The sequence below is a fragment of the Camelus ferus genome, chromosome X (genome assembly GCF_009834535.1).
Source record: "Camelus ferus isolate YT-003-E chromosome X, BCGSAC_Cfer_1.0, whole genome shotgun sequence".
NCBI lineage: Eukaryota > Metazoa > Chordata > Mammalia > Artiodactyla > Camelidae > Camelus > Camelus ferus.
In genome coordinates, this window is record NC_045732.1 from 2,738,164 (window position 1) to 2,757,195 (window position 19,032).

The 19,032-nt window shown below is 46.3% G+C and overlaps 2 protein-coding genes across 2 annotated transcripts in view; both read left to right on the top strand.

The window, feature by feature from the left end:
* Positions 1-5,138, top strand: part of LOC116662134 — a 382,983-nt gene extending 377,845 nt beyond the window's left edge. Inside the window, exon 6 of the transcript XR_004318118.1 lies at positions 4,982-5,138. The gene's annotated coding sequence lies outside the window, so the exon portion shown is untranslated. The remainder of the gene's footprint in view (positions 1-4,981) is intronic.
* LOC116662184 overlaps positions 1-19,032 on the top strand; it is a 70,023-nt gene that overhangs the window by 303 nt on the left and 50,688 nt on the right. Inside the window, exons 2-5 of the mRNA XM_032475621.1 lie at positions 3,694-3,800; positions 3,928-4,193; positions 4,803-4,816; positions 9,614-9,834. Of these exons, the coding sequence (XP_032331512.1) occupies positions 3,694-3,800; positions 3,928-4,193; positions 4,803-4,816; positions 9,614-9,834 (608 nt within the window). The remainder of the gene's footprint in view (positions 1-3,693; positions 3,801-3,927; positions 4,194-4,802; positions 4,817-9,613; positions 9,835-19,032) is intronic.

Genomic DNA, 19,032 nt, shown 5'->3' on the forward strand with positions numbered 1-19,032 from the left:
AAGGTCTGGGATGGGATGTGGAGCGGATTCTGACATTTACACCTAAAAAACCAACAGGTGAAGTGGGAAGGTGTTTTAAGGAAGAAATACCTGGTAGGGATGTTAAGCAGACTGTTTGGAGTGACAAGAGCATTGGAGTAGAGGAACCAATTAAACCCCTACCAGGAAAATAAGGAATAAAATGTCACAGGGCTTCAGTTTTAGTGGATGTAGGAATGGAAATGGGCAGAGAGATATAAGCATTACTTTGAAATTAGCTACAGGTTTGATGACTGCATATTGGGGAGAGTTAGCCGATGTGTGGACTGAATGTTTGCATCCCCTCAAAATCCATATGTTGAAATCCGATCTCCCAGTGTGATGGTATTGGGAGGTGGGGATTTTGGGTGGTGATTATTAGGATAAAGTGAGATCATGAGAGTAGAGCCCTCGTGAATGGGATTAGGGGCCTTATAAGGGGCCCAAGAGAGCTTGCCTCTCTGCTCTCTGCCCCATGAAGATAGTGGGAAGACAGCCATCTTCAAGCCACAAAACCAGTCCTCTCCCAGATACATTGATCTTGAATGTCTCAGCCTCCAAAGCTTGAGGAATGTGCTGGTTTTTTAAGCCACCTGACCCTTGGTAATTTGTTACAGCATCCCAGACTGACTAAGACAGTGGAGAATGCCTCAGAGTTTGGAACTGAGTGCCTGGAGAATGCTGAAACCCAGAGAAGTGGGCAGCACATACATTAACTCACATAATCCTGCCAATACAGTAGGAGATAGAGTTTACATATTCCTCACCATTTAAAAAGTAAGGAAAAAGAAGCACAAATAAGTAAATCATAATCATAATGATAATCATAATAATTATTATTTGTCCAAGATTCACACAGAACTCCCTGGAGGCAGAGTGAGAATTTTTACTCAGGCAGGCTGGCCCCAGAGACCCTGCACATAACTACTACATCAGATGGCCTAGCTTATGTAGATCATTTTTTTTTCCAACTGTGATATGATGATACTGTGTCCAGTAACTTATAACTTCAAAATGAGTTACTATAAGGGAATCATTAGTCACGGGCATTACAAACCACAGAAAGCTAGACATACAAAAATAACCTGTTCAGACAAGAAAACCACTAATGTTTCTAAACATCATACATGCTGAGCCTTTGCAGTAAAATTTTTATTTATAATTCTGCCTGGCTACAGAATAGCTTCATAATACTGCTTGTGGCTGGTGGCTCCCAAGTTGGACAGCACGGGCCTAGAGAATTTAAATGACTTGCCCAGCCTCGCCCAGGAAGCTCGTGGTGGGATCAGATCTACAGTCTGGGACTTCTCCTTTCTATCCACCAAGTCCCTCATGGAGGCTTAGAAGCGTCTCCTTTGGTGCCCAGCTAACTATCCATGTTTATGACATCTGGTCATGTGTCACAGCCTGCTCCTGAAAATCAGCCAGTACCCACTTCTGCTCTTTTCTGACCGTGTAATATATCTTAGCAATTTCAGTTGCCTTTGTGGCATCAGTTCTTACCTGGAAGGGTAGTTGCTAGAGATGGAAATGTGTCCGCATGAGCAGACTGACAGATTTTTCATAAACATAGTAGGAGTGGTCAAGAGAAGAAAAAGTCAGGAAGAAAGACTAGCGTAAGCAGGTCATTTAATATGCCAAATAGATACCTTCAATGTATGTTTATGCTACTGAGTCCAAACTTATTCTGCTCACTGCAGGACAGACCAATAAATTGGGAGACCAGGTTTTGGGGCAAGAAATAGCGACTTTAATTGGAAAGGTAGCAGATTGAGGAGATGGCTGACTAATTGTCCTGGAGAACCATCTTCCCCAAGTCAGAATTCAGGCTCCTTTTATATTAAAAAGGGGAAGGGGTCATACTTGGTTGTTGCAAGCTTTTGGTGTAGGAATTCTTTGTTGTTAAAATCCTTTGTTCTTGCAGCTATCCACCTGGGTCACATTCCTGTAAATCTCCAACAAAATAAATGTTATTTTCTATTTTGCAACTTGTTATCTTTATATGAATGGAAAAGTGTTAATATCCTTAAAGGTCAGAGCCTTGAGATTAGACTCTCCTGTCTATTTCAGGCTCGAGGCAACATTGTTTCATAAAAGGTGCAGAACGAACAAAACTAAGCCTAGGAAACAGGGCACAGGCTCAAAGTCAAAGGAACAGATGTAATATGGAGTCAGATTTGTTCTTTCCTATTACAATAGTGCCATGGAGAAACCACTTTGGGCAGCTTTTTGTGGGGTCCTGGAAGCTTTATCTCTCAGCCTCTGGGCATCTCTGTTGAAAACCCTTCTTAGCTGTCTGGCCTGCTGGAAACCCATTCCACCTGGTTTGCCCTGAAAATGTATTCTGTTTATAACTCCTTTCTACTCCTTGGAAAATGATTCAGTAAAAACTCAGTTGGTTTTCCACCAGCCCTGGGCAGGGGTGAGGGATAGCATGTTATTATTTTATAGAAAATATACATAATAAATGAAGTCATAAAACAGCACTGGGCACATAGAAGAGAGTCAATAAATGCTTCCTGGCTTAAAGCAAAAGTGACGGCTCAGTGTTTCCATGGCTGCTGTATTTGCTGAGCTACTTACTCCTTCCCTCCATTACACTTTTTTTTTTTAACTTAAAAAGAAATACATGCATGTGGTAAAAAAAAAAATCCAAACATCACAAAAATACACAAATGAAATAAGTTTTCCCTTATCCTCTCTTCTTTCAGCCCTCCCTGGAGATGCCACTGTTACAATCCTTTGTGTGCTTTTCCAAATATGCTATGCACATTCCCACCTATGTATGTAAATTCCTTTAAAGTTTTACTTATTTTTAACCTAAAGGGATTTAAATCCTCAAGTGGCTTCTTCCCGGGTAATAGAAAAGAACAAATCTGATTCCATATTAGATCTGTTCCTTTGACTTTAATCCTGTGCTCTGTTTCCTAGGCTTAGTCTTGCTGGTTCTGCACCTTTTGTAAAACAATGTTGCCTAGAGCCTGAAATATACAGGAGATCCTATTCTGAAGGCTCTGACCTTTAAGGATATTAACACTTTTCCATTCATAGAAAGATAAAAATTTGCATAATAGAAAATAACATTTGTTTCATTGGAGGTTTACAGGGTTCTGGCCCAAGCAGATAGCTTCAAGAACAAGGGATTCTAACAGCAAAGAATTCCTACACCAAGAAGTTTGCAACAACCAAGCAAGTAGGAAAGGAGCCTGAATTCTGACTTGGGGAGATGGCTTTCCAGGACATTAATTTGCCATCTAGGTTTAGAGAAACTTGCTATTCCATACCCCAACACCTGGTCTCCTGATTTATTGGCCTGTCCTGCATTGAGGAGAATGAGTTTGAACTCGGTAACACTCCTATCTACCTAGCAAGCTGGGCACTGGAGCTGAGGACAGCTCTCCCACATCCAGGGACCTACTGTGAGCCCTTGATGGTTCCCCTGGGGTGGGGAGTGGTTTACCCAGGAGGGATGGGGACTCTGCACCAACATTCAGGTAGTCTACTCCATCTGGGGTTCTGACCTTGTACCTGCTGCTCCCCGCCAGCCCAACAACCTGGGACAGTGAAACTAAGGCAGAGATCATGCCTGCCTCAGTTTCCCAGCCTGTAAGAGGGGAATTTATACTCTTCCCAAGGTAGTTCCAAGCGACAACGCCTGTGGGTGCTTGGTTCCAGGAGCGACAGGAAACCCAGCTCCTCATGGGAGCAATGGATGTGATCCCCGTAGGGGTTCTGCAGGGGCCTAGGCTGGAGGGCTGGAGTAGGGAGGTGAAATTTGAGCTGTGGGCCTTGAGGGGCTAGAGAGGGGCACAGAGGCAGGACTGGAGCCCCCTTCAGGGTGCCCCTGAAGGTAAAGCTTTTTCTCTCCATCTCTGCTATTCCTCTCCCCCTTCTCCCTCCAGATCCCTCCCTTCTCCCTGCTCCTCCTTTCGTCTTTCTCTCTCCCTTCACTTTTCCCCTCCTCTCCTCCCCTCCCATCTTCTCCCTCTCTCGATTCCCCAGTCTTTCGCAGAACCCAGAGCGGATCTGGCCCTCCTGCGCAGGCACAGGGTCAGGGTCGGCTGGACCGCGGGTCCGAAGCTCCAGCTCCAAGCTGGGGATCTGCCCCAGAGGCTGCTCGGCTCTGCTACCCGCCGGGTCGTTGGCTCCTGCCCCCGGCCGGGGCCTCCAACTGTGTAAGTGCAAGGTGGGGGGCTCCAGAGAAGGGGGTCTGTGTGTCACAGCCCAGGAGGGCGCGAGTCAGGGCGTGTCCAGCTGAGGGGCTCCCGCCAGCCCTCTCTGCCCGTGCCACCTGCCCTGGCGCCCTGGCCACACCTGTCCAGGGCCGGACGCTCACCTGCCGGGGTTCTGGCCACCCCCGTCCCCGATGCGGCCCATACCTACCGCCTCTCGCCCCAGCCGGTTTCCCCTACGTCCATCGCCGGCATTCCCTTCCCTTCTCCTGCCGCGAGTCCTCTCCTGCCGGGCTTCCTCTCCTCGGCTGCAGACCTCACCCCTGGGCCGGCTGTGTTCCGGGCTGGCGGGGTCTGCAGACCCGGGCGGGGGCGGGGGGTGTCTGGAACTGGCCTCCAAGAGGGGCTGCAGCTCGCGCCCCCCGCCGCTTTCCCTGCCCCGGGACCCCGGGACTTCCCTCCTCTCCCTTTCCTGCTCCCCGAGGTCCAGCTCAGCGGCGTGGTCGCTGTTCCCAGGGCTGAGAGCCTCCAGCTATAAAGCCCAGCTTCTCTTGGCAAAACCTTGGGAAAATAGAGCGCCAGCTCTGAGCTTGTTTCTTTCTCCTCCCTCAGTGTTTCTGCCCCGGGTAAGTACCTTTAACACTTTTTCTGGTGTTAGGATGCGGGTGCTTGTTGATGTCACATGTTTCCATAGCGAGAAGGATTACAGTGTTGAAAGCAGGGCTTGATTCACTTAAAAATGAGCTGAAGAGTGGGGGCAGGGCTATAATTAATATATTTGAGTTCTGCAGGAGCTAAGGCCCCCATCCAGGTGGAGGATGGTAAGTTCAGGCTGAGCATGAGATTCCTGGAACACAACCCTATTACCTACCATCACCTAGTCAGAAGAAAGTCACACACCTGGAAGCCCTCAAGCCTCATTTTGCCTATTAAAAACTTCACACTAGTTAAAAAAAAAAAGAAAAAAAGAAAAAATATTCACCCCAAAAATCATCAGAAATTTCAGGGTTTTTGAACACAAGCCACTGTTCTCTTTGCTTGGCCCTGCAATAAAAAAATTTCTCTACTCCAAAAAAAAAAAAAAAAAAAGCTGAGGGCATGAGGCTGTGACATCCTCCATCCTCCCCCCTCCCAGGGTGAAACATGTGACCGTTAATTTTAAAAAGATATAGTCCTTAACTAGTCCAGCTCAACTTGTGTGTGTTAACAGAAGCAGCGCCACCAGAGGCATTGGAGACCCAGGAACATTGCAGTCCTAAAGATCTACTGGCAAATTTTTGTTTGGTTTTGGTTTTTTGTTTTTCTTAAATTGTGGGGCAGACTACTAGTATAGAAGGAAAAATAGTTGTCAAGAAATATTTTTTCATAGAACATCCTTATTGCAATATTGTTCACACACTGTGAAGTCCACCCATTTATATGGTACAACTCAGCAGCTTTTAGTATATTGACCATAGTGCAACCATTATTATTCCTGAATGTTTTCATCACTTCAGAAAGAACAATGGAAATGAATGACATATCCACCCCTACCTAGTGGTGGTTCTAAAGAAGTTTCTTGGTTGTTCTTTACCATAAATTAACTTGTTACATTCCATAAAAAATCTGGTAGGAATTCTAATCAGAATTGCATTGAATCTATATATCAAAACAGGAAGAATTAATGACTCTATGGCATAAACTTTTTCTACCCATGAATGTATCTGGGAACCTATCTTTTCATCTGTTCAGAGCCTGACCCTGGGAAGTCCTCACTAATTGTTGGGTCTGTGAATGAGATTCTATACATCATTAGCTGCAACTGTAGCCTTTCACAAGAGAGAAAATTAACCTCAGTGAAGCCAAGTGCCTCCCTGATGGTCAGAAAGAGTGACAGCCAGTGCTGGAGTGATCCAGTGGACTTGGTGCTTAAAAACAGTGTTCTCCGCCACCTACAGCTAAGGGGATTACAGGGTTCTTTTATTTTTTTTATGGCATTGCTTCTATTTTTATTTATTTATTTATTTTTTAAATTCTTATTTTTTATTAAAGTGTAGTCAATTTACAATTTTAGTTTCATGTGTACAGCAGTGATTCAGTTATACATATGCATATGTACATATATATATTTTCAGATTGTTTTTAGTACAACTCATTATAAGAAATTGAATATAGTTCCCTGTGCTATACAGTAGGTCCTTGTCATTTATTTTATATTTGTTAATGTGTATCTGTTAATCCCAAACTCCTAATCTATCCCTGCCCCCTTTCCTGCCTGCTAACCACAGTTTGCTTTCTGTGTCCATGAGTCTATTTCTAGCAGCACATTTTTTGCTAGTAATATATGCTGGTTGGCTGCTTTCAGTTTCATTAATTCCATCTTATATGTGGGCGTTTTTCTTCTGGTGGGCCTGTATGTGGTTTGCACTTGTGTTAATAGAAATCTGTTTTTGGGAGAACTCCGGTCCTTGTGTAGTGCCTGGCACAGAGTGCCCACTGAGCTCATGCTTGAACTGGGAAAAACCATAGTAAATGTTGGAATTTCCACTATGGTTGAGACTTCCAGGTTTCAAAACCTGTTTAGCCTACCTTAATGTTGGCTGCACATACTGGATAATTTGATGGAACTTCATGTAATGGTGGTAAAGAAAGGGCCTTGTATGCTTCTTCTCTTTCCTTTTTCTAATACTCATTCTCCTGGGCCTCCCAGATCCTCCCCCCAGCAGTGCCCAGGGCTGGCTTTGTGCTGCGCTAAGGCAATATTTGTTAATAAGGCCCTTTCCTCATCTCTTCTGAACCTCCATTTCCTTCTCTGCCAATGAGGGTTTAGACTAGATAATTGCTTTTCAGTTTCTTTTAAACCCATGTCTCCTTTTGAGAAACAGAAAACCCAAATCTCTCCTATCCCAACCCTTCAGATTTTGAAACATGCTCCAAGGGGTGACATAGCTCTTTGTGAAAAATTGATGTGATTTTGATTCCAGGTGGCACAGAAAAGACTTCAGAGATTTATTGCAGGGAGAGGGCAGGAGAGGGGCAATATGTCACACTTTCTAGTGTGAGCACTGGAGCAGCGGCTTGGGTTTAAATACAGCTCTGATGTGGCCTCTCTCTAATCTTACACAATGTGATAAACTTCTTTCCCTCAGTTTCTTCATGTGTCAAGTTGGGGTGGTAATATTTTAGGATTTCTGTGAAACATTATACACATAAGCCACTTGTATCTTGGTAGAAACAAGACCTGTTAGGAAGTCAGGGATTTCTTAAAAAAAAAAAATTGTCCATAGCACTCTGTCTGTGTGTATTTTGAAGTTCATGGAGGGTGAGGGTTGAGTCTAAAATACATCATGGGACAGGTGGCCCCAGGGTCTGTGTGCCCTAGATTGCCCCCTCCTCCCCAGTTCTCTTCCTCCTGATCCAGGATGAAATTCCCAATTAGAAGTACACAGAGGTCTTGTGGTAATGGCTTTTCATTTTATTGTTTAACTGGGGCGGGGGGCTGCTGTCATGATTTCTGTGGTCAGGTTTTGTTTTGGTGACCTGAAGGCTATGCAATTGGGGGTTCCTTTTTAAGAAAAAGAAAACAAAGTTACAAATACAAAATTAGACCCAGGGCCGTGACAGGGACTCTTGGAAGTGGGGACCAGTAGCTTTGTTAGCTTCAGGTGCAGTGGCTTCTGGCCACGAGGACTCATCCTCGTGCTCTGAAGTTGGAGGGACCAGTGGGTTCAGTAGGAATGTTAACTGAGTGTATCCAATGGGCTGGGCATTGTCCTATTTGTACTGTGTGTTCCTTATTTAAGACAGTGGGCTCATTTAATCCCAATAGCCTCTTTAAAAAGTTAGACTTTTTATTTTGAGATGTAATGAAGGTTCCCATGCAGTTGTAAGAGCTAATATGGAGAGAGCCTATGGACCCTTTGCCCAATTTTTCTTAATGGTTCCATCTTGCAAGGTTGGTGTACAATTCATTATTGACTCACTAATCCTTTGAGGTTTGTGGTATTAACCTCATTTCTATTAGTGATTAAACTGGGGTTTAGAGAAGCACATAGACCTGCCCATGTCACCCACATGGTTAGTGTAGAGTCGGGTGGAATGTGGGCTTGGGATTTCCTGGCATACCATTATGATTGTCTGTGGCAGGGAGCAGCATTCACTTGCTTGTTTATTCATTCATTCAACAAACATTTATTGAGTAAACTCTGTGGGTCAGATGCTTTCATGGTGTTATCTAATTCTTCAGCAGTACTGAGAATCAGGTAATGTTTTCTTTTTTTATCTGTGAAAATTAACTCTGAGAGGTTATAAAACCCCCAAAGGAAATATAGCTCATAAAGGAGGGATAGTAAATGTGTACAGTCCCCCCTTTTTATGCAGGTGGAACCCTAGGCATTTCGCATTTGCAATCTTCCTTGATCTAGATATATTCTTGTAAGGCAAGTTTTTTTTTTTAATTGAAGTATAGTCAAGTTTACAATGTTGTGTTAATTGCAAGGTGTTTTTTTTTTAATTTTTAATTAATTTTTTTTGTGGGATAATTAAGCTGATTTTTTTTGTTGTTTCATTTTTTTAATGGAGGTACTTGGGATTGAACCCAGGACCTCGTGCATGCTAAGGATATGCTCTAGCACTGAACTGTACCCTCCTCCCTTGGGCGAATTTTTTATCCATCATTTTACAGCTTAGGAGTTCAAGTAAATTGGAGTTAAAATCCAGATCTTTTGATCCCACTGTGGTTCTTTTCATTATATTCTGCTGAGTGGTGGGGAAGCAGTTTTTTTTTCATTCCTTTATTAAGCATTTTTGAGCACTGACTTTGCATCAGGGCCTGGCTAGGTGTTGGAAACAGAAAAAAAGAAATTAACCTTTTCTCCAAGAGCTGGAAGCCCCTAGACCAAGAGCAGGATAATGTGATCCTAGCTATAGTAGCCATGTGCAGACTCTGAGGACAGACTATAACCCCAGGTTTGCTTGGGCTTCCCCTGCCTTCTGGCTGGTAAACACAGGTCACTGCATCCCAGAGGGGCCTGCAGCCCACAGCACAGCGTGTACCTCAGTCTCCTCTCCCCTCTCGGCAGGGCCTGCAACATGAGCATTGCTGACTACGTGCAGTGTGCTGAGGACCACCAGACTCTCCCCATGGTGGTCCAGCACGTGGGGATCATCTCGGAGGAGAATCTTTTATGCATCTACAAGCAGATCTCCTCAGTGAGCCAGGTCAGGCTGTATGGCTCCCAGCAGGTGCTCTGTATCCACTACAGGCACCATTACCCGCCCAAGAATGAGTGGGGAGACTTCCAGACCCACCACAGTGTCATGGGCTTCGTCACCATCACTGACCACTTGCCCAAGGACTGGCTGCAGATCGAGGAGCTCCCTGTGCAGAGGAGCTGTGTGGCACCACGCTGTATGAAACACGGCTCTTCATTTTCGTGCTGTAGGGTGAGCTCGCCGAGCAGCTGCACACTGATGTGGCCTTCTACCCCAGCTACGAGGACTGTGGGGCAGTGGAGAAAAGGATCGAGGACTTCATCGAATCACTCTTCATTGTGCTTGAGTCCGAGCACCTGGACAGGGCCACCAACAAGTTTGGGGACAAAATCCCCCTCCTCTGCATCCCATTTGAGATGAGGGACTTGGTGGGACTGGACACAGACAGCAGGTAAGCCTACCTGGAGGCCCAGCCACCCTCACTGTGTGCCTGGGTTGCTTTCCTACATCCAGAAAGGGGTCAGCAAGGAGGGAAGCTGTCTTGCAGTCAAGGGGGGAGGGAGATGCAGCCTGCCGGTTTTCAGACTTTTAAAAATGAATTCAGCTTTGGTTCAGAGAGATCCATTTAGGGGTAGTTTGGACACTTACTCCCCCTTTCCAGCCAGGACCCCTGGTGGGACCCCTGGAGTTGCTGTCCAATAGGGTAGCCACAGCCAAAGAGGCTGGGAGCGCTGGGAAGGAGGCTGGCCTGAGCGGATATGTGCTGGAGGTCAAATGCACATCAGACACTGAGACTTGTCTAGAAAAAAGAATGTAAACTATCTTGATACTTTCTATATTTACTTCATGTCAAAATGATAGTATTTTACATATTAGACTAAATAAGATCTGTTCTTAAAATCAGTTTCAAGTATTTATTTTTCTACTTTTTTAAATGTGACAACTGGAAAACTTTCTTTGCGTGACTCTCATTTCATTCCTGTTGAACAGCCTGTCCTGGGACAGTCTTGTCCCTTTGATGTATAGGTGAGGGGCTGAATCCTTAGATGCAGCAGAACGAGGTGCTAGCTGAGCTGGGGGTGGAGCCCGTGTCTCCTGCCTCCCAGGCTGTTCTTCCTGCCTGATAGCCACTATGCCAGGTTAGGACATCAGAAACACTGCCAGGGATTTCCGAAGGAGCTCCTTACACGGGGAAGGACGTGTCACGGAGTATGGGACAGAGCATGGAAATGTTCGTCCTCACTTTGTTCCTGTGATTAGGTCAGCGGCCCCACTTTGCCCCGGAATTGTCGACGAGTTCTTCTGGGCCATCTGCCCCCCTCTGCTGCCCTCTGCTCTGCTTCCCTGTGTGGCCATCGTGCCGTCCCTCAAGCATAAGAGAATGAGATGCCTTTGCCGAGAGGTGGTCCCCCTTTGCTGGGGAGAGTGAGGGAAGCTGTGTCCCCCGGCCTTGGGCCTCGGGCCCTGAGTCTGCTCTCACCACGCTGGAGAGCACCCATGGTGGTCTCACAGGTGACGGTTGGTGGGCCTGGCACATGCTACTGGGCCCGTTGTGGAGTCGGGGCTCCATAATTATTGGACATATCTAAAGTCAGACCATACTTTCTGGGTTTTGGTAATTTGGAGGAGAAGACACCAGAGAATTGAAAAAAAGAAAGTCCCGGCCAGCCCTGCGAGTGAGAAGCACAGAGGACCCGAATCCCACCTGTGTGTTGTGCCTGGTGGGCTCTGGATGAATTTTCAGTTCCTCCCCAGACATGCCTCTATGGCTTAAGGAAAGGGTGAGGCATGTCGTGGCCATGATCTGTACTTGTACTCGTAGGGCTCTGTGATCTACACACCTGAGCCCCCCTTCTGCTCCTTGGAGATGAGATGTCAGGTTTCAGGGCCTGGGCACTGTTGAGGGCACAGCTGCCAGCACCAGGACACTCCCAGGCTGACTCTGTTCACCTCACCTGTCACCTCCTGCTGAGCCCCCAGGCATTAGGCTAGATAGGTACTTTGGTGATGCACCAAAGTGGGGCTGCACATATGCACAGCACTGCAGCGTCAGCAGGGAACACCTTCTGGACAGACTAGTGGGTGAGCAGTGGAAGCCTGGAGCCCTGCTCCAGCCCCCCGGCCAGTGTCTCCTCTTTTGTCTTAGGAGGCACTGGTGAAATTTTTGCTCAGCAACTGCTTGGCTCTGAGTCTGTGGACCCACTGGAGAATGCCAGCTTGTTTTTGCCTTTTGAAGTCTGTCCTCGGGATTTGGCGGAGTAGCTAGTTTCAGGACAGTGTGCTTAGTGCATAGTGGTTGACACTGTCACCTTTCTATACCCAGAACCTCGTGTACCAGGCATGGTTCTCAGCATCAAAATACAGCAGCGCATTAAACCTCCCTCCTGATGGGTCTGTCTATTCTGGAACCAGAAGCACTCAGACAGCATCTGAACGTCAGTGAGATAACATGGCCAGTGAGCTCAGGTCAAACACGTTCTCCTCCCATCACTTGTACTCCATTATTGCTTTTATTTTATAGTAACCTAACTTTCAAAACAATGCTTTGTTGCAGGAGCAGAGCCTAATTCTCTCCTGCTACTCTTGGTGGGAGTGATAAAATATCCAGCCTGAAGCACGACCAAGTTTTGTAGCTCAAAAGCTGTCTAGGTGCATGTAGGTGGAGTTTTGGTTTGGGACGCTGATGATGTTGGGGTCCCCACAGCAGTGTCACTCCCCTAAGGCCCCTGGCTTCCCTGGAGCAGGAGGTGAGGGTGGGTCTCATTGTCCCCGCGTCTCTGGCCTCATCACACTCATGTAAATTCATATATTCATGCTGTCAAAGTTATTTTTGTTCTTCTGTATTTCTAATTTTTGCTTGTTCCTCTTTTCCTTTTTCTCTCATATTGCCCTGTGAGTATGTTGTTGGGTCTGAAAAAGTGGGCTGTGCACACCCTGCATCAGAAATACCTAGATTTCCCTCTGTGCTACCTCCATTGCTTTAAAAAGCAAAAACTTAACAGCTGCTTTGATCCATGTATTATCCTAGTCATCTTTTTATTTTCTAATGTTTTGGAATTTTTGCTTTGTTAGCACATCACCCACTGGTGTTTGATACCTTTTAAGATCCTTGCTTGGAGGAGCCTGTTTGGTCCTCTTTATATTGGTGACAAATGAGCCCTTATTAATTTTGCTTCTTTGTTTGTTTTGAGGAAGTGAGATGCGAATTGATTTAGGTGGCTTCTGAGGGATGTTTTTCATGGGGTATTTTCACTTGGAAAGTCAAAGTCTGCAGCACCTTGCTTGATTCTGGCTTTTACACAAACGTGCTTGACACGCAGTTCCTGGCCATTGCTATGTGATGTGTGTGATGGCGCTTTTTGGCCGGAGGTCACCGGGGAGGACGTGGCCAGCTGGGAGGGTGAGCAGCCCATAGGGGGCGCTGTTGGAGGAAGCAGTTTTCTTTTGCTTTTGCCTTCCCTATGCCATTTACTTTACTTTGCCTAAATAAAGGGGCAGAAGCGGGTCTAAAATCCATGCCACTCTTTTGTTCCCTTTACGAGGCTGGTTTTTCTGAGCATCAGGACAATGTGGCCTTCTCCTAAGTAGCTGGTTCACTTGGATATGGTGGACACAAGGACCGCTAAAGGGGACTGTAGTTTCCTCTCTGCTTCAGCCAGTGGGCATTCAGAGCCAGGTCTGTGGTTTGCCTCAGCAGCTGTGCAGTCCTCCCTGCACCAGCCTTTACTTTTAAACCATGTTGGCAGTAAATAGCTGACTCTGTGTCTGTTGCAGCTGACGTCCACCACTGATGGCCGTATCGTTAGTTTGCGGTAGTGAGACACCAACACCCCAGTCAGCCATGAAGGGGGATGCTTTGTCCGACCTAGGACCTTGCATTCTCACACTGGTTCATCTCACCCAGGGGAAGGGTTTGGCCACCACCGTCATGCTGGCCATGAGGACTTGTTTCTCCTCTCATGCTCTGGTCCAAATGTGGTCACTTCATCTTTCACTGACATGGTCTCGCTTGAGATAGGCCAGACTTTTCTGAAAGAGTCCATCACATTCTGGGTGGGGAACAGAACAGAAGTAAGTGTGGCAAGTAGAAGGAGTATAGGCTGTCTCCGTTGGCAAATGCAGGCTGGGATCTGTGATGGCTGGGCTGTGTCCTGGACACAGGGCCTCTCCCATGGCTCACAAGAGCCCAAGGGTCAGAGTGAAAACAGCCTTGCCTGGGTTCCTCCATCCTCACCTGCTCACTGGCATGTGTTTCTGCTAACCAGGAGCTCTCCGAGACCTCGTGCCCTTCAAAGTTGAGACCACGGGAGAGCCTTGAGTCCTTTCTCCTGGGCCTACTGTGTGAGAGTCCAGTGCCTTCTGAGGTGGCCCATGCCAGGAGATGCCTCCCCCTCCATGGAGCACCCTTTGGAGGACTGTGACTCAGAGCACTGTGCTGTGAGCCTGTGGGATTCTGGCCGTGGTCCCTGCAGAACCAGACTTGAGATGGGCTTAGTGACCGAAATGACAGGACCGATTCCAGGGCAGGGCTGGAGTGAGGGAAGAGGGGAAATTGAATGTGACCTCAAACATCTAGGTGGGTGCTGGGGCTGTTACTAAAATGGGGAGCCCAAGAGTTTCCTGCCAGGGGTGAAATTGCAGAGTAAATTGTGGACATGAGGCATTTTTAACATGCCATTTGTCATCCAAGTTACGACTTCAAAGTGACACTCGGGTCTATGAGCCTGGGGCTCAATTGAAGGAGCCAGACTACAGATACACATTGGGAGTTGTCATTCTTAGCTGGTGTTCACAGCCTTGTATGTGGATGAGCTTATCTCGAGAGGTGCAGACTGAGGCTGAGGGAGGGCAGGGCTGTGGCTGGACTGGAGGAAAGCCCAGATGATGCAGCTCTGGTGTGTCAGTCTGTGTTGTTTGGGATTTTTGGAGCAATGCCATTTATCCTCAAGGGGCCAGGGGGTGGGGCCCCCAGGACAAAATTTGAAGGGAGGGTCGTGGTCACGTGCCCAACCACATCGCAGGAAGATGCAGAGGCCACAGGGTCTGGAAGGGAAGCCTCTTCAGAAGATGGAGCTGGGGCGGGGAGTTGGGAGAAAGTAGTCACACTCACCTGTGAGGGAGGGAGGGATGCCTAGGGAGCCCCAACCCTAGCGGACTGGCTTTCCCATGGACAAAAGGTGATCAGACAGAGGATCTGAGGTGAGAGGGGATGGGGGTTGGGAGGGGAGCCATCTTGGAGAATGGTGGTTGGACAGTTCTGGAATAATCTTCCTGCAAAGTAGACTTAAAAAAACCCAAATTCTTAAGAACATTGGTAGTGACTGGGGAGGAGGCAGTTCTTTTTCTGGCCTCCTAAGGGTAAGGCATCTATCCAGGGATACACAGAAGAATTGGGCAATCTGTTCCAGGGGCTTGATCCTTACCAGGGGGAACAGTGCAAGTTTAAAGGGGGAGAAGGGCAGTGGAGGGAAACTAGCCAGGCCCCGTGTCATGTACCAGTCAGCAGTCCTACATGAATGTTGCATTCACATCCATGCCTCCGAGGTGGCGATGACAGCCCCCTTTTGCAGATTGGGAAGCCTTCTCAGAGGGGTTAAGGAATTAGTCCATTTAGTGACTAGCAAATGCTGTAGCAGGATTCAAGCAGGGCCTTCTCAGAATTCAAGGGCGAGTTCTCTCTACTAATTCTGGTACCTCCCTGTTGTACCTGGAATAGTGAAGTGGGTCAGTTTTGGAGCCTTTCAGAAAAAGTGTGATTTAAGTGCCTCAGGACTGTTTCACAAAGTTCAGTGTTCTTCGATGGTTCAGGAGTGCCACAGTGCTTTAGGTCTCAAAGATGTAAGGTTACTCCTTTGATGATGATGTGATTGCAAATGACATACATGTGCAAATCCAGACTTAGCAGCTTCTGAAGGGAAACTCTCCAGTTCTTCCTTGATTGGCTTTCTTCCGTCAGATGTAACTATGCTGCAGCATGGGCCTGAGATTTCCGTATGGAATGAGGGTTTGGTATCCAATGTTAGCATAAAACGGATCAGATGGAGAAAATTGACGTTGACATTTATTTTTGGGTTTCATTAGACAAGATGCACTGTCAGTTAATGGCCCATATAGCATATGAAATTGAGTACAGAACATTGCATTTCTTACTTTCTATTTAGAGTTGTCTTATAGCATAAGTTTGCCTGCTATGGAACATCAGCTCCACCACCAGGGCGCCTGTCAGTGTGTTGGTGTGATTGCATTTACACAGTGCATGTAATCTGTACTTCCTCAGCCCCAAACACTCTAGTGCAGAACCATGGGCTGTAGCCATCACTTAGTCATGCAAATACTTCTAAAACTACATGATGCCAGAAAAAAAGAAGAGAGAGAGGGAGATTGCCTTTATCAAAGTTCCTTTCGATTCTAATTGCAAACTGTTGTTGATCAGCTTTGGTTTACTTTGGATATGAATATACAAATTTCTTTGCATGCAACTTGGGTTTTGGACTAGAATGCCAAGCTCTTGCTTTCCACAAGCCACAAAAATAGTAGCCAAATTGCACACGTGTGAATCATTTTATTCTTTTTTTTCTGAGAAAGAATCCTTGAATTTGGGACTTGGGCTGTGATTTTGCTTTTTTGTCCTCCCACCCCTCTTGTCATCTCTCACTCCTTCTTCCCATGTGGCCTCCAAGAGGTCGTGGTCTCAAAACATGGGTGGACAAATACCCAATTGGTCACCATGCAGTGCTGCTGTAAAAGGAGCCCAGCCAAGAGCTAAAGGACATTATCAGAGGGGAGTTCCTGCCAGAAATGGGCTCTACATCCAGTTGTGAGGAAAGAGTAAGATTCAGCCAGGAGAAGGGGTCAAGTGTGTGGCTTAGGTGGCAGGAGGAGCCCACGCAGACACCTGGAGGCTTTTGGGGTGAGGACTCGGGGAGAGTGCCTTGTGTGGTCCAGGGTGGTGGGTGCCCCTGCTGAGGAGGACACTGGAGAGGGCCTGGGGTGGAGGGCTTTGGAGGAGCTTGGGTTTTACTAGAACTGACACAGAGGAGTCAGTGAAGGGTGTCAGCAGGACGTGACCCTCAGGAGAGGTACTCTTGGTTTTGCTTCTGATGTTCTACCAAGAGAAGGTGTTGGGACAGGTGAAAGCAGCTCTGTCTGTCCCTTTGAGACCCACCCCTTCATTCATTTATTCATAACATGCGCACATCTGAGTGTCTAGGGGAGAGGGGTGCACCCACAGTAGTAAGCAAAACATACTTTCCTCTTGGGAGATTAGCAGTATCAGAAGTTGAATCAGCATAGAATATTCTAGGAAGTCAGCAGGGGCATCTAACCCAAAGTACAGGGGTTGGATGCAGGGAAGGCTTCCTTGAGTAATAGTGAAAATGAGCCTGGAGGCGAGTGGGAAGTAGCAGCTGGTCAGGGGCCCCTGAGGTCACTGGGGACCTGGGAGCTGCTGTGAGGCTGGGAGATTAGAGGCGGGGTGTGGGTGGGGCTAGAACTCTACCAGAGAACCTCTGAAGGGTTTGAAGTGGGGGAGTGATGTAATCAAATTTGTGTTTTGGGAAGGCTGCTCTGGCTCTGTGTGTGTGTGTGTGTATGTGTGTGTGTGTAGTTGGGAAAGGGGAGGGTGCTGCCACGTGGGAGGGTCATTAGAATATAATTCATAGGCTGGGAGATGACCAGTGGGAGAAGGGCATCGGGGCTGTGTGGGGACGGCAGGGGCAGTGTGGATGTAGTATTTCCTTATGGGGAGGGCTTGCTAGTGGGTCTGCCCTAGCGGTGCCTTGTGACTAGAAGAAAACAGTTGGAGGCAGCCAGGCTGACTTTCCTCTGTTCTCCTTCCATGCCTTGTGTGATGATCTTAGCTCAACCAACATTTGGAACAGAAGAGTTAAGTTCCAGGGTAGCTCAGGAGTTTGTTGAGCTAGTTTGAGTGAGATCTGATAGGATTTAGGTTTGCGTTGAGATCTGCACGTTCACTTAGCTAGAAATGCCCCGTCTTTTGGATTTCCATAGAGGTTTTTATTCTTGTTAAAGATTGATTTCTTGGTGAGAGGAAATTGAATACAGCTGCTGTTTTTCTCAAAATCAAAATCTTATCTTTAAAGAAATTTAATATTCAAAACAATAGGAATCTTTAAAAATGATAAAGTAAGCCTTTGGTGTAGTTTCTTTGGTTTCTGAATTGACAGGGAATTAGAGCCTTTGCATTACTTAATAGCACATCCTTGTCAGTATTTAAAGAGCTGCTAGTGAGCGCCCCAGGCCCCATCTCTCAAAGCATCACTAAAGCTTGCTCTGAAATAATGAAGTCATAAAAGTCTTGTTTGCAGAAGCCAAACAGTTGGTTTATAATATGCAGCATAGTTCTCTTTATAAAATAACAATAGGCTCAAAATTAAGAAAGTGGAATATAATTGATTTTTTTAAAAAGCTGAAACATAAACATTCTTGTGCTAATGTTGCACCTTGAAATTTTGAAAATAAAAATCCTACTGAAATATTATCTATGTGAAATACATATATGCCTATCATATTTGAAAAATATCTGCGCAGTGGTTTTCGAAGTCAGGTCCATTCCAGCTCAGATACTGGCAGTGATGGTTGTTGATTTTCAATGGCAGAGCCTAAATTTGCCTTCTTAGCATTTTTGATTTTTTGCAGTGAGAGGATTGAGTAGTGCTTTGCCAGCATGATTTTGGGGCAATTTTGGGGCAGACGTCGTGCACCAGCGGTGAGACATTTCTGTGCATTTTACTTTCTGGACATCACCAGGGCACATGTGGAAACATGCAGGGGTTTGTGCCTGCAGTCAGGGATGCTGCAGGGCTCCTTGGTCCATCACCATTTGTCCTGGAGCTGCTCCGGTCAGTGAATGACTTTCTGTGGCTTGGAGGTAAGGTGATCTGATGCAGATGATCAGATGTGTAGTTAAAGTGCTTTTACTTGAAATAAGAGAAAACCTAGAAAAAATGGCTCTAAAATACAGGATGAGGGAGGAGAATTGGCTGAGCTGCTTGCAGTGGGGAATCTTCTCAGGTGACTCCCTCACTGTGTCTCCTGTCACTCTCCCTCACAGCCCTGCACGGCAGTCCTGCTGAAGCAAGCATGCACTTTCTCAGAAATGTGCTGAATTTCCTTATGCCTCTGTTTGTTGGTTTTTTTTTTTTAAGCACATCTTATCCTTTGCTTAGATGCCATCCCTGTTAGTCACCTCTGACACATATTGTTCCAGACCTCATCCATATATAGCTGCTAAACTGATGAACAGAATATAGTATCTCCGTGTAGTGGAATATTATTCAAACATAAGAATGAGAAAAAGAAAGAGAAAAAAAAAGAGGAAGATGAAAAAGGCCACCTGCTCTTGGAAGCCCACCCTGACTGCTCAACCCACCATTTTCCCTTTGAAACCCCACCCCTTATACTCCACTCCACTCTTTTTGATAGTACTTATCACCTTCTAATAAACTTTAACATTTAAAAAAATGAGATATTGATACCAATTCAAAATGGACAAGCCTTGATAACAGCATGTTAAGTGAAAGCAACCAGACAAAAAAGGCCACATATTGTTGATTTCAGTGATCTGAAATGCCCAGAATATACATATGCAGAAGAAGAGAACAGATGATGGTTGCAAGGGGCTGGGTGG